Source organism: Lissotriton vulgaris, chromosome 4_1, assembly GCF_964263255.1.
Source record: "Lissotriton vulgaris chromosome 4_1, aLisVul1.2, whole genome shotgun sequence".
NCBI classification, from domain to species: domain Eukaryota; kingdom Metazoa; phylum Chordata; class Amphibia; order Caudata; family Salamandridae; genus Lissotriton; species Lissotriton vulgaris.
The window spans coordinates 1662795856-1662811720 of NC_141691.1; the positions used below are offsets into that span (position 1 = coordinate 1662795856).

Here is a 15865-nt window from a genome sequence, read left to right on the forward strand (position 1 = left end):
GCCCAAACCTTCTCCCAGCTTCTCAGGTCACAAGCCATATCCCACTGACTTATGCTGATTATATTTTTAATACAGTCAGAATAACAGTGTGGATTTGCAGATTTCCAAAGCATACAGATCTCTCTTCTTGCCAGGAGAATTACATAAAATATGAATCTGGAGATAGCCAAGCTTTTTTGCGTTGAGACATCTTGATGGAGGCCAAAGAAAATAAGAATTGGGCTTACCTCCACTTGTTCACCGGTTACTTCTCCCAGGAACTTACATATCTTAATCCAATAACTAGAAATCATTAGGCACGTCATAAACATATAAATATCGTCAGCTGATGGGTGCTTACATCTTGGACAAAAATACAGGGTTCCACTGATTTTCGACAACTTGGCTGGAAACCAATAAACCCTGTATGTGGTAAAAAGATGATTACGCTTGAGGGCAGCAGGTTTCAAAACTGCTCGTAGAATCGCAAAGGAGTCTAACCAAACCTCTTTCATATATTCACCCATTTTCTCTTCAGCCCAAAGTTTTGGAATGTCCAAATCTAAAGTATCAACGTCCACTACCAGAGTCTTGTACCACAAAGATACTTCCTTTTTGAATGGGCCTACTCTCATCGCCTGATTGAGAAAGACGTCTTCTTCCTCCTCAGCCCAATTCTGTCTTGCTCACCAAGAAGAGACTTGATAGTACTTGAATCTTGTCAAAAGACCCCTGGTACAAACACTTAAAAACTCCCAGCTAACCAAAGAAGAGGCCTCTTTCAGATCTCCCCCCTGCGTAGTAATCCTGCAGATTTTAATGGCAAGCTAAGCTGGTCCCTCAAGCACTTCAGAAGTTCCAAATCAGGGCCCAGGAAGAATAATAAGGAACTCCTAGTTTTATTCGGAAGTACAGCCATGCTCTCAGGGCCCCCTGCAGGATCTTCAGCCTCACCGTCTTAAAATACTTTGGATCCCCATATTTAAAAAGGAAATATCTCTGTCCGCTCCTCAAACCATTTAACATTGCCTCAAAGAGTATTCCCATGGATGACTGGCCAACCTTATCTATCAGTATATGAAAATTCTTAAAATGAAAAGCATAACAATATGCCATTAAATCTGGGAGGGCCCCGCCCCTTTCAAGCCCCCTCCTATGCTTTTTCCATGATATCCTTGATCCCTTAGAGGACCAAATGAAACTGCGAATCTTCCCCTGTAACTTGGGTACCTCAACCTTGTCAAAAGGTAGGGAGAAAGAGTTAAAAAGAAAAGTTATCTTAGGGAGGACAATCATTTTGATAAAATTGACCCGGCCATAGATATTTAAAGGTAAGTTTGCCTACCGTACCAAAAGCCTCCCAACCTCCTCGCTGAGTTTCTTCCAGTTTGTTTTAGTGACATCTTGTAGCTTCTGTGTGAATATAACGCCCATATATCGCATTTGGGCCTTACTGCCCGTGTTTTGCCTAACTTGGTTCCACTACATTTTTTTCAGTCTTCCCACTATTCACCTTACAGCCTGATATCCTCCCAAAAATTTCTGCCTTAGCATTAAATTAGAAATTGCCTCCCCTGGATTGATGTTATAGAGTATAAGATCATCGTCATACAGCGCCACTTTGACCTCCAAGCCTCCAGATTTAAATGGAAGAATATGGCGGCCAGCTCTTATCAAGGAGGCAAATGGTTTAATATAAAGGTTAAATTAAAGTGGGGACAGAGGACAGCCCTGCCTAGTCCCTCGTGTAATATTAAACCAGTTTGAAAAGAACTCGTTGACCAATACCTTCGCTCTAGGCATATGATATATATTTTTGACTGCAATTAACATGTTCCCCAGAAACCTGAAAATTGTTAGTACTTCCCATAGATAAGGCCAGTGGACCTGGTGAAAGCTTTCGCAGCGTCGACTGCTACGATAGTTACTGGTAGATTATGTGTATTGGACAAATCAACGAATACCAGCATCAAAAAAATGAGCTCATGTAGCTGCCTCCCAGGGAAAAAAACCTCTTTGCTCCTGATGTATAACCCCCTTAATAACACTGGAGAACCGACAGGCCAATATCCCGGAGAACTTGTAGTCCGAATTCAATAAAGATATTGGCCTATATGACTCCGCTACCAGGGGATCTGTATTTGGCTTCAGTATTAAAGAGATAGTTGCTTCGGCCCATGATTGCAGATCTTTTTTCCCATCAAGAAAAATGACATTAAAAACATTTTTAAGCACTTGGACAATTATATCAAGTAGTTTTGAATACATCTCAATAGGGAGACCATCAGGGCTGGCAGCCTTTACCCCTGCCATCTTCCTAAACTGCGCCCTAACTTCGTCATCCGTAATCTCTGCCTCTAGAAACTTGTTTTGATCGCAATTTATTCTCGGGAGCTCAGTCTTCTTCAGCCAGGCCTCTATAGTCTCCTTCCCAGGCAAACTATCATCACTATATAATCCAGTCATATATCTACGGGCCTCTGCACAAAGTTCGGAGTTTGTATCTAATATAGCCCAGTATTGCCATCGCTTAGATTTCGAATTAGGTTTCTTGACTTTTCCATTTTTGCTTTCCAGGTCAGAAGTGAGCAACACCATTCTCCATATGGGAAATAGCGCAGCGTGCTTATTCTCCACCTGTTGAGTAATTTTTTGTCAAGTTGCCCATGATATTCCACCTGAAGCTGTTCTAATTCCTTACTAAGACAGGCAACTCTACTAGATCCTTCTAATGATGCCTTATGGAGATCCTGTTCCTTGCACCTAATCGCTTTAATTTGTTCATCTTCTTTCGACTGACAAGCCCGCCTCATCCCAACCATTACATAACAACCTATTGCCCTTAAGAAGGCTTTAAACACGTCCCAGACAACTTGAATTTTAGCTGTGCCCATGTTGGCCTATAAAAATAGCATAGCCTGGTCCCTTATGTTTCGAGTAACCTCCTCATCCAGCAAAATAGTCCTATCTAAGGTCCATCTTCTCAGACCCACTTTTGAGTGATGCCTAAGAGAAAGTAAAACTGCTGAGTGGTCTGAAAGAATGGCAGGCAGAAGTTTAACCTCCTCTACCACTCCTAATAGGTCTTGATCTACCAAGAAATAATCAATATGGGAATGATGGTCATATTTTTTAATATAAAAGATGAAGTCTCTAACCTCCCCCATCTTGCTACACCAAATATCCCCCATATTAAACTTTTATATTAAAGTTTTCAAAGTTTCTAAAGTTCTTGGGGGGATGACATATTTAACTTTAGAGGTTCTATCCAGAATCCTATTTTGCACTATATTAAAGTCACCTCCAATTATTACAGGTGTAGAAGCTTGTAGAAGGCCCTGCTCCAATTTTACTAACACATCTGGAGAATCATCATTTGGACCATAATAGTTAACACATACTAATGGTATCCCCTGCACCATTAAGAAAGCTACTAGCCATCTCCCGGAGGAATCTGATTCACACCTTAGCAACTTGATGTCTGGGTTGTTCCTAATAATTTTAGCAACCCCTCTTGAGTTGCCTCTCTGATCAGAACACAATGTCTCTTGAACCCAGGCCAATTTGTTAAAGGAAGATCTACACTCCTCGTGTTCCAGATGCGTCTCCTGAAGTAAGAAAACTTTTGCTAGACTTCCTAAGGAACTCTGAGACCCGGGCCAAATTAGGTCTGGAGCGCAAACCATTGACATTCCATAATAAAATAAACCAGATTTGATTTACTCATTTGATCTATTCATCCACCTTTTTCGCTCCCACTCTCCATACATCCCTATCAATATTCACTGAGACCCCAGGTAGTATTAAGAAGCCACACAGGACTAAAGCATTACTGTCACCTGACAGAACCAACAGAATTCGGACATATTTTTACATTTTTTCCCTATGCTCCCACCTCTCAGTGCACCCCTCCCCCCCCTATCTTAGGCGAAACATGTATCGCCATTCCAGACTTTCCCTAGCTTAGGAAAAGTAAAGAAGAAAAATAACTAAGAAACCAAATAATACTTTGCAGATTGTACATAAGTTCTGTTCGATGCGGCTGGACCCCCCCCAAAAAAATTCCTATGTTCGTTGTGTACTCTACTACGCACATCCATCCATCTGGGACAGGAAGGTATCTACCTTCTCAGGCTCCCCGATATTATGCATTTTGTTCCTCCACATTATCCTCAACGTTGCAGGAAACTTCATCTGCACATTGGCACCTTTGCTGCGTAAGTCATTCAATTTTTAACCCAGCTCCCATTGTCTCTGTGAGGTTCTCTTCCCAACTTCTGATCTTATTTGGTAACTGAGAATTCCATATTTGAAAGAGTGCTCCTTCGGGGCACGTCCCAGAACTAGCACCTTAACTGAATATGTAAGAAAATTTACCAACATTTTTCTAGGAGCCTTTCTCATAGGATTTAACCTAAAAGGATCTCTATGCACTCTTTGGATTTCTCGGTCCAAATCAATTTCCACCCTATCCTGTAGTAGGGTCTCTCCCAAAAGTTTTTCAGATGAATCCCTTTACGTCATTACACTAGGAATTTTCAGGAATATTAAGAATTCTCAGGTTATTACGCCTAGCATGTATTTTGGGACTCTCTAGATCTTACTGCAGTATCTTATTTTGAGACTTGAGGCTCACAATGTCATTGGTATTCTCAGCCATGGCAGTAGACAGAGTCTTAACCTCATAGTCCAGTATTGAAGTGCGTTGGGGTATGGCATCTAATTTCCCCTCAAGGATCTCACATTTTCCCTGGATGTCTTTTTGATTGACTTCAGAGATCTCAAACTTCCCCAATATATCTTGTCTCAAGGTTGAAAATAACTCTCTAAGTGAACTCCAGGAAATGCCATTGCTGAGGAACACTTCTCCGTTCCTGCCTCCGCCCCACCACTATCTAGTACTGAGCTAGATACAGGGCTCTTATCCTTATCCAAAGCCTTATCCATAACCTTGTCCCCTGTTATACGATCTTCCATTCCTGAGTTATCTCCAGAGCTTCCTACTATCATTCCTTGATTATCTCCTGTATTTTCTGCCAACAGGGCAAAACGATTTTCCAGCAGTAGTGGTTCCGCCTGGGTGGAGGTCTCCATCTCTTTACTTCCTACTCTCTGGGGTGTCCCTACTCTCTGCGATGAGGGAGTAACCTGTTCCATTCGTTTAAAATAGGACCTAAGGGATGGGGAGGCTTAGGGGATAATCCTCCTTCCTTTAGCCCACACCTCTTTACTTTCGCTGCCCCCCTAGTCGCTTTTTTAACAGGAGATACAGCCTGCAGTTCTCTAGTTTAAACGTCCTTGGCCCTTCTAGGTGCACTTTTCCTCTCAATAAAAGTACGCCGATGGTATCTATTTTTTACACAAGGCGTTTTTACCTCTTTAGCAGGGAGCTAGACCAGGGGAGAACTGACGACTTTCTCTCTACCGGACGACTGTGCCAACCGTCCTTCCAGCGCTCCTTCCAGACAGTCAGCCCCCACCTCCTCATCCACTGCACTCATATGGAGAAAATGTACCTGATGGGGGGTCGTATTCCCTCCACCCAGGTACTACTGCAGTCTCCCTCGCAGTTCCCTCCTGCTGCTGCTGCTGCTGCAGCTGCTGCTGCTGTATTACCTCCTTACAAGCCCCTACAGTGCTCGAGCCGACCTCACACTCTTCTTGGCTCTGAGAGCTCGTAATTGAATACTTGCTTCCAGGGGTCAAACGTGCTTGACTGCCACCCCAACTCGGAAGTCTACCAGAGCCGTTACAGCTCGGTATTTCCTTTGCAGAGCCGCCGCCCGACCCCAACTTGATGCTCTGAGAACAGCAGGCTCAGTTTCTGCACCCATTCAAGGCTCCGGTAAGCTTTACTTTGCGGTGCCATTTTCTCAGCCCGTTCTAACTACGCACTGCTGGATTCCCTCATTCCCCACACAGGAGGTCCCGCGACCGGTGGTTAGCCTGCCGCAGGTGGCGTACGATTCTGACACCTTCCCAGGTGTACCAGTGTTTGTTAATCTTGGAATGTGTCAGAAACCATGGGTGGATGCATGAGAACACCAACGCTCGACCTATGGAACGCCTCTCTACCGCAGAGTGGCACAAAACAGCGATTTGTGCTGCCTTGCGTTACTTTAGATTTAACAAGCCATGCAGTGCCATGCAAGTTGGCCTTGCATGGCTTGATAAATCTAATTTCGGTTTTGCGTTGCCCTTGCGCCCCCTTGCAAGTGCGACACAAAACCTTGATAAATATGCCCTATAGCTTACTGATTCCATCTTTACAGATCCCTACAGTGCTACCTCCATGTGGGAAACCCTGGCTTTGGAAAGTTCTTTGGAAATCCTAAGGTAAAGATGCCTTGCATGGACTTAACTCTGTCTTGCTAGCAGTGAGAAGGGAGTTCCCTGTTGATTGGGTACGGGCATCTACCCATACAGCAGAGGGGGCCTCTGCAGCTGCCCAAAGTATTTGCTTCATCCAGAGGACAGGCACCACACCAGGTGTGCAACACCCATTGGGCTCATGGGGCTTCAGCCTCCCCCCCCCTGCCCCTCCCCCGTTGTGTGTGTCAGCCAGGGCTGACACAGCTTTGCGGGCTGGCGACGATCGAATTGCAGCCGCACCCGAGTACTTAACATTAAGACTATTTACTTGTAAATTAGGCTTTTGTTATGTTTTCACCCCTTCATACAGCCACTCTGTCTATGGTTGTTTGAATTAGCTCCCTCCCGAAATATTTTTCAGCCCCCCCCTCACCGAAATTTGGCTCTAGTTACCCTCCTGCACCACACCAACAACAGAGAAAAGTGGATCGCCTGGCACATATTTTACCTAGGCATGTCAGGATCCTAGCACAACTCAGGCCATCACCATAACGTACGTTCTCTGCAACTCGGCCCTCCTGAACTTGCCCCTTTACTAGGAAGCGCCACGTGATGGGCACCAGGTGTTACCTAGTACTGAGTGGACCTGAGTAAGGTCATGCTGCACCTGCCATAAGCGCGGAAATGACTCTGAGGGAGATGGAATCACCCCAGGACCTGGGAGAGCACGTGGACCTCGAGGGACACCCTTGCAGCCACCAAGTTGTGTTTCCTTCCGACCTGAGTCCCTCACTTCATATGTAAGGGTAGGTGGCACTGGCGAGGTCGGGAAATACCATCCGCTTTGCATTCCTCTGGGCAGGCCTTGCAAGCTCTCACGCGCCATCTTGTACAATTGAGGGGCATAGTGAGAGTGGCGTGCAGAAGCGCATGCCGCCACGTGGGTGTGAGGCAGCAAGGCAGGGAGGGTGAGATTTATGCTGGTTGTTGCATTGACCCCATGCACAGGTTCCTAGCGCACTCTTAATTAACTTTTGTGACATCACCGCAGAGTAGTGCACTGTACTATCACGCTATGCTCCGCCCGTGCGTCCAGAGAAGAGTCCTCTTCCATCTCAGCGTTGGGAGCGCCAATACCACAGTTTGGGCAATAAATAAGTACAGAGAGAATTAATCTTAGATGAGAATTAGTCAGAAAATCTGCCAGAAGGCGACGGAGTGCTCCATAGAGAAGCTTGCGTAGACCAGTGCAACCAAAGGTTTGACAATTAAAAGAAACTTGCTAAATAGCAACATGAGAGTTTAAGGATCCTGGCTCCATAGTAGTTAGCCTTTGTGGTGAGAACAAGAGTTTTGCAGGCCTTGAGTGCCATCTTCAATTTATCTGTCATGTAAGTGCGTAATTTCTAGTAGCGTTATTGTCCTATGCGGCAAACCTCATATTGCAAGGGATGAGGACGACAGTCAAGGAGGTCAGGTGCTGATCAGTCTGACCTGGAAAATGTGTAACATATAAACTGTTATAACTTGTGTTACTTAGGATGAAATTAGGATCAATGGTGCCTGCTGTATGAGTTTGATGGTCGAACTTGGGGAAAACATATTTTTATTTTCTAGTGGTAGTAGAGTGAATTGAGGATGGCTTGAAGGTATTTAGCCTAATATTTTCATTTTTGCCCTAATATTTTACTCAGCAGGCCCGGAAGGCAGATACTTTCAGATAGAGGTACTTCTACATAATTCACATAAAACTGAAATGAACTAAAATGATTTTGGAAACCACTGGAGGTCTTGGAATCTAAATAACTTGGCTGGATATGCATATAAAAGTGAACTTTTTTGTATTCTGGACTCTACTGTACATTTGGGCAGGTCTTCCAAGTGGTCCATACTATCCTCAACCATGCAGATCTTGCACCGATGGGGAGGATTACTTTACATTTCATAGTTCAGCAACGTCTGGGTCCATTAGAGGTAGTAAGGGTAATAGTTGTTAGACCTTGTTTGACCTATGAAACCCCTGGCGCTGCCATTGACCCCTCTGTCTCAGGGCCCATTGAAGAAAACAAGGCCGGACAAACCACCTAATCCACCGGGCATTTTCCCAGTGCGCTAGAGCGCTTTAAAACTGGGTTGGAAAGCTCAGGGCCGCTCCTGGGGGCAGATTTATGAAGGGCTTGCGCCACGTTTACGCCGCCGTTGCGTGAAGCAATGGCACGGAAACGTGGCGCATCCCTGCGCCCTATTTACAACGTGACGCATCTAGGAGATGCGTCACGTTGTACAGCACTGCGCCATGAGGAGGCGTTCCTGCGCAGGGGGGGCGTTCCTGCGCAGGAACGCCTCCTGAAAGTGGCTGAGTGAAATCTATGAGATTTCACTCAGTCACTTTCAGGGCAATGCTGCGTCAAAACCCTGCGCCTGCTTGAAGCAGGCGTAAGGCTTGAGGCAGCATTGAAAGAATAGGCCCCCCTAGAGCATTGCTGGAGCTGCGTCGCGCTTGCGACGCAACTCTAGCAATGCGCCACATTTCCGGCACAGATGCGTCACGCATCTGTGCCGTTTTTGCCCCATGGTGCGCCGCATCATAAATGCGGCGCACCATGGGTGGCGTAGCTGTGGCACACTGTGGCGCATGTTAACTGGCGCATCCCTCGGGAAGCGCCAGTTAACATAAATCTGCCCCCTGGTTTCTCTGCCGCTTTCCTAAGCTTTCCACGGTTACTTAAAGCAGGCACAGCGAGGCTTCAAGTGAGAGAGAAAAAGAGACGGAGGATGTAAGGGGGAAGATAGAGAGAAAGAGATAGAGAGGGAGAGGAGAGAAGGATGGGAGGAAAACAACTGATTGTGTGAGGAGATGAGGGGAGCGGGCCACTTGGAGCATTTTTGCCAAGGCTGCTTTTGGTTCCCCTGTTCGGCCCTGGAGTGAGAGGCAGGAGCACAGCAGTCCTTCCTTTATCCCCAAAGCAGCAAATAGGTCACTGTTGAGAGACTCAGGGAGCAATGGGTCAACCCGGTGACGTTATACGTGGTCAAAGTAAGTGCAATGTCACCTCTTCTGCCACAGGCAGTTTAGTGAGTCCAAACCCACAGTGGATGGCCATTGGGAAGTGACGTAGGAAGTACAGAGACTCGCGTTTGCTGATGTAATTCACTTCATTCTTGTGGATTATAGGAAGTCTTGTGAAAAGAATAACATCAATAAAACTACACAGCCTATTTCTTGCTAGTTTTACTTTTTTTTCTTAGAAAACCCGATTAAAGTAGGGAAATTGCGAATTTGTAACATTTTGAGAATAGAGTGACAGGGCAGAGCTCTTTATTAAGCATGCTTCGGCAAGCAAACGAGCCGAATTTTACAAAATCGCCCAGGTAATTCCCTGGTTTTCTGTCACTGGCGCCCCTTGGTTTACACCTCCTCCACCTGATGCACTGCACATTACCATTTCCTTTTATGAGACAAAAGCATCCCAAAGATTTGCAGCAGAATACATTAAGTCTGAAATCTAGATTGGCAATTCTTATGATTAACAGTTCACAAGTCCTAATCATACATAAATCATGAAATATGTTATCTTTATGACCTGAACTGCAAATAATTTATATCAGCCGGGCTTTATTTCATCTTGAGCTGTCGCTAGAATAGCTGATTCATGTTTTGCATAATTCTTGCCTCTTATTAAATTTGCTTCTTTGTACTGCAAATGCTAGTCAAAAATGTACCCACGTTTCATCATTCAATATTTACCACAGGAAGGGAGAGAATAAGATGTTCCAGGCTCAATACACATTTATTCAAAAGAGCACAAGTGTAATATTCATAAATCGTATCCCCATGGAGGTTGTGCTGTAGGTGAAATTACCAACTTCCACTTTATGCTTTTGTGTAAGGTATCAAACAGTTGTGCACATCGGGGGTGAAAGCAAGATGCGTGCAGCCCATGTCGGGGCTGAGGACAACCCTTCAGGCAGGTTTTCAACATTGTGCCAGACAGTGGCAGAGTAGGTAACAATCCCTACAGCCATAATAGCTGTAGGGATTGTCATCAGGTGTTGCCCCACTGTTATTATAGGATACTGACTAAGCTGTTACTAAAACTATAGGGATTGAGGGTTGGTATGTTCATGACAGAATTTAAGCTCTAGTTGGCGAAAAGCTCACACGATCCTGAACATATTTAGCATGGAGCTCTTTCATTGGCAATACACTGTGGCCCAGATTGAGTAAGTTTTTACGCTGGACTTGCGTCGGGCAAGGTAACGCAAGGACAACACAAAGGCTTCATTAAGATTTGCAAAGCCACGCAATGGGCTATTACCTCCTCGTCAGCCCTCCCCGTCCCAGTCCTAACTACATGAGCATAGCTCCTCCCACCAGAAACTCCCAAGCAACTTGAAACCTATCCCTTCCCTCCAGGCCACACCCATACCCTGAGGCATATAACCCTGTGACCTGCCAATCAACAACCTGTTTGTTTTTTCTGCGGAATCACTTCCGAGCAGTCTTCGTCGAGGGGGGCACTGGAATTGGCCTCCTATCTGGTAAGTGTGGAACGGGATGCTAAGCGCCCGTTTTTAACCCCTATTGTGCCCGTTTTCTTTTACCTTGTGGGCATTTGCTTTGAGTCCCTGCTGTAGCGGGACCGTGGGGTTGGGGGTCCGGACTGCCTGCTGTGGGGTGGTGACTCCCTGCTGCAGCCTCCCCTCTTCCGGGTTCGTTCCCTGCTCTAGCCGGTACACCCGGGGAGGGAGGGGGGGAGTGTGGCTGGCTTTTTCAGCGCGCCGAGGTCGTGCCGGATTGGCTTCTCTGTCTTTATATTCTCTCGGTGCTCGTTTCTTCGAGCCCGTGTTTTCCCCCTTTTTATTAATGCTTCCTGCAATCCTTGGTGGAGTCTGGGGTTGCGGGGAGGGGAGGGGGGACTGCCTTTGTTTTGTCCGTGGGGGCCGATATTTATGTCAGTCCGACTTTGATGATTGTTTCCTGGGTTAGTGTTCTCTTCCCCGCGTTTCTGTTGTTGGAGCTCCCTCTACTGGCGGTCCAATTTGCTTTATTGCCGTTTTTTGCTGGAGGGATTTGCATGGGGCTTGATTTCGTGTCTTGGCCTCTTGCTGCTCTGCTGTGGAGGGGCCCTAGGGTGTTTTTCCCTGTCCTTGGCCTGTATCTGTTGTCTGTGAGGGTCATGTGGGGTTTGGTGGCTCTGCTCTCCTGCAGTTCTGCTGGGGCGTTGGGTAGTTCTTACCTCTGGGTTCACTGGTTCCTGGGACGGGGTCTTCTGGGTTTCTTCGTGTCCTTACAGTTGGGCCCTGTTCAGTCTTTTCCTTTTGTAGTGGGTAGTCTTCTCTGATAGGGCGGTTTGAAGGCCGGCCTTCGGTACTGTGTAGGGATTGGCTCCCGTCTAGGTGGCTTTCCCTGGTTGGCCCTTGGGGATTTTTGCTTTGATTGGTCTGGGTATATCTTGGGGTCTGGATTTCTGTTCTCCTGTTTACAACATGGAGGGTAGAGGTGCAGACGTGCGTGAGCTCGGCTGTGAGGATGGGGAGGTGGTCGCTGGTTCTTCCACTGCTCCTTCCATGGCGAATATACAAAAAATGATTGAGGCTGCTGTGGCGGCGGCCTTTGTGGCTCATGATCCCAAGGGGCCTAAGAGACAGAAATTGGATGCCTCGGCTGAGGTAGATCCGGACGTTGACTCTGATGAGGAAGTGAAGGGTCGTTTTGTCCAAGGGGCTGACCTTCGCTGTGTTATGCAGCATGTTCGAGACAATCTGGGATTCCCTGATCCTGTGGAGGGTGGAGAGTCTGAAGACTTCTTCGCCAATTACCTGAAGAAAGATCCGGAAAGCCTCCCCGTTCATACTTCTGTGAGGAAGGTGCTGGAGGGGGAGTGGAAGGATGTTGACAGGCATGCCTTTCCCCGGTTTCTGGCTAAGAGGTATCCCTTGCAGGGCTTCGCGGAGGAGTTTCCGGCTGTGGTGAAAGTGGATTCTCTGCTGGCTGGTATGGCGTCTCAGAGCCTGGTGGTGTCTGAAGATGCGGTGCCTTCTGATCCTGGGGACAAGCGTGTCGAGGGGGCCTTGAAGCGGTCCTTTGCAGCCTCCAATCTGGCTGTTCGGTCTGCTGCTTACACCAGCTATCTTGTTCAGTCGCTTCTTAAGGACTGTCAGGGTATTTCTGCGCAGCTCATGCAGGAAGAGGATCCCTCTGAGTCTTTGTCCATGTTGGAACAGCAGTTGCGTTTCATGGCTGACTTGTCCTTCGACTCCCTTAGTGCTGCGGCGGCGGCTGCTGGTGCCTCGGTTGCTGCTAGGAGGCAGTTGTGGCTTAAGTCTTGGAAGGCGGAAGCTTCTCAGAAGGCGGCCGTGATGAAGATTCCCTTCACGGGCTCTAAGCTGTTTGGGGAGCCGTTGGAAGCTTTGATTAAAAAGACAGCTGAGGACAAAAAATTGTTGGCTCCGGTCCGCTCTTCTCAGAAAGGGAAGTTTGCGGGTTATAAGCGGGCTTTTGGGCAGGCGTTTCAATCTAAGATGGCTGCTCAGCCCTTTCGTGGTAGGGGACGTGGCCGGGGTGTCCCTTCCTTCCACAAGTCCCGGGGTCAACAAGGTGCTTCCTCTTCTGCAGGTCCCTCCAAGTCGTGACTATGTGATGGATTCCTTGGAGGTGCCGGTTGGGGGTCGCCTCACCTCTTTTTTACCTGTCTGGGAGGAGTTCGTTCGGGATCTGTGGGTTCTACAGGTGGTACGGCTGAGCTACAGAATAGAATTTGGGACTCCTCCGGTGGATGTGTTCAAAGCTACCCCTGTTCCCAGGTCTCTGACAAGATGTCGTGCTCTATTGGACGGAGTTCGGGACTTGGTGTCAAAGGGTGCTGTGGTGAGGGTGCCTGTGAGTCAACAGGGTCGGGGGGTTTACTCAATCCTGTTTTTGATCCAAAAGCCAAATGGGGACTTCCGTCCGGTCCTGGATCTGAAGGCGGTGAACTTGTGTATCCCTCATCGGTCCTTCAAAATGGTGACTCTGCAGTTGATTCTTCCCTTCCTGTCGGTGGGAGATTTCCTGGCTTCTCTCGATCTACGGGACGCCTATTTTCATGTGCCAGTGCACACAGATTCACAGAGGTTCCTGCGTTTCTGTGTAGGGGTGGATCACTACCAGTTCCAGGTATTGCCCTTTGGCCTGTCTGCTCTCCGAGGGTGTTTACTAAAGTGTTGGCGCCCTTGGTGGGTTTGTTGCATGCTAAGGGTATACAGGTTTTCCCTTACTTGGACGATTGGTTGATTTCTTCCTCTTCTTTCCTTCAGGCTCAGTCACATTCCCGGGAGGTTTGCAGTCTCCTTCAACGGTTCGGGTGGATTCTGAACTTGGAAAAATCCCATCTTCACCCCACTCAGGAACTGTTGTTCATTGGGGGGGTGTTCAACACCAGGTTGGGGAAGGTCTTCCTGTCGGAGCCCCGCAGACTGACTCTTGTGCACGAACTGAAGAAGGTGTTGGGGGCTCGGTCTTCCATGGCTCGCCAGTGGTTGCGTGTTCAGGGGCTGATGTCAGCAACTGTGATGATTGTTCCTTGGGCCCGCTTACACTTATACCCCCTTGTGAATCATCTTCTGGAGCATTGGGATCCGGCCTCTCTGAATTACGAGCTGTTGGTTCCGGGGAGTGTGTCCGTCGCCCGGGAGTTGTCCTGGTGGCTGGTGGATCGGAACCTCTTACAGGGCTCGCCCTTTGTGTCCCAAGTGAGGTTGGTCCTGACGACCGATGCCAGCGAACTGGGTTGGGGTGCGGTCTTGGGTCAGGAGTCTGTGCAGGGTCTTTGGTCTGTGCCGGAGGCGGAGATGTCCTCAAATTGGCGGGAATTGAAGGCGGTTCAGTTGGCGTTGTCTCATTTTCTGCCTTGGGTCCTCCAGAGGGATGTGATGGTGCGGTCGGACAACACGGTGGTGGTGTGTTATATCAACCGCCAGGGGAGCGCGAGGGTGGCTTCCCTCAATTTGTTGGCTCAAAGTATAGGCCTGTGGGCGGAGTCTCACTTGTTGTCTCTGAGGGCTTTACATCTGCCTGGGATTTTGAACTCGGAGGCGGATCGCCTGAGCAGGGTGTTTCCCTCCCTGTCGGACATGTGCCTGTCTCAGGAAGTCTTTCGTTGCCTGATGGCCCGGTTCGGGGTCCCGGTGGTGGACCTGTTTGCGGCCCCGGGGAACGCCTTGAGGGAGACGTTTTGTTCTCTGGTTCGCTCTGCCGAGGTTTGGAGGGTGGATGCCCTGTCCTTCCGGTGGGAGGGGGGCCTGATGTATGCCTTTCCCCCTATTGCCCTGCTGCCGCGTGTTCTGCTGAAGGTCAAATTGGATCGGGCTTCGGTGATCCTGGTGGCTCCGGATTGGTCCAGGCGGCCTTGGTTCCCTCTGTTGTTGAAGTTGGCAGTGGGGCCTTGCTGGAGGTTGCCGGTGGTCCCTTGTCCCTTGTCATTTCCCCCTCTGTCTCTGGAGTGTCTGGTCCGCCTGAGACTGGCGGGTTGGCTGTTGAGAGGATGAACCTTGTGGCGTTGGGGTGTTCTCCTTCTGTGGCGGAATTTATTCAGAGGTCCAGGCGCCCTTCGACTCTCAAATCCTATGCCCGGCATTGGGTTTCTTTTCAGTCTTGGTGTACGGCGCGTGGGTGGTCTGCATTGGAGGTGGATCCGGTACTGGTCTTGGACTTTTTGAAGGACGGCTTTGACTTGGGTCTGGCTGTGTCCTCCCTGAGGGCTCAGTGGGCTGCTGTTCGGGCCTTTCGGGGTTCGGTCTGTGACCCGGTGGTTCCCCTGGTGTCCCGTTTGTTGCGGAGTTGCTTCCTTCAGAAGCCTGTCATTCGGTCCTTTGCTCCTAGTTGGGATCTGCCTCTGGTTTTGGGGGCTTTGCAGGGGGCTCCCTTTGAGCCTCTACTGGAGGTGTCTTTGAGGTTTCTGACGATCAAGGTGCTGTTCCTGGTGGCTATTACGTCGGCTAGGCGGATTGGGGAGTTGGGCTCCTTGCTTCGTTCGGCCCCTTTTTTACGTTTCTTTCCTGATCGGGTGGTACTGCGGCCTGATCCTTCCTTTGTTCCCAAGGTCCCTTCCTCTTTTCACTGCTCTGCGGATCTGGTTTTGCCTGTTTTATGTCCTGATCCTCTTTCAGAGGTTGAGGTGCGGCTGCACTGTTTGGACGTTCGGAGGGCTCTTGAGATCTATTTGTGCGTACTGGGCCGTTTCGTAAGGTGGAATCCCTTTTTGTGACCTTTGGCCTGGCTGGTCAGGGTCTTAAGCCTTCTGGGGCTACCCTCAGTCGTTGGCTACGATGGGCTGTGGGTGCTGCGTATGAGGCCTGTGGTGTGTTGGCTCCGGGGTCTGTTCAGGGAAGGTCGACTCGGGGGGTGGCGGCTTCCTGGGCTTGTTTTCAGGGGGCTTCCATGGCTGAAATCTGCAGGGCTGCTACCTGGAGTTCTCCGCACACCTTTATGTCCCATTATCGTTTGGTGGTTGGGGGGACTGATTCTGCTGGGTTTGGGGACGCTGTGTTGCGTTCTACTCCGGTGGTGTGACTTTCTGTGCTTTAATAAAGT

General features: G+C 48.5%; 1 protein-coding gene across 1 annotated transcript; it reads left to right on the forward strand.

The window, feature by feature from the left end:
- The first annotated feature begins 11781 nt into the window (after window positions 1-11781).
- On the forward strand, window positions 11782-12977 carry LOC147724381 (lamina-associated polypeptide 2, isoforms alpha/zeta-like). The gene has a single exon (XM_086967001.1). It carries the CDS (start codon window positions 11782-11784, stop codon window positions 12925-12927), a length of 1146 nt encoding a protein of 381 aa, XP_086823127.1. The 3' UTR covers window positions 12928-12977.
- Window positions 12978-15865: the final 2888 nt, after the last annotated feature.

What these genes read in the sequence shown, in the direction of transcription:
- LOC147724381 (XM_086967001.1), top strand. Translation starts at nt 11,782, where the DNA reads ATGGAGGGTAGAGGTGCAGACGTGCGTGAGCTCGGCTGTGAGGATGGG.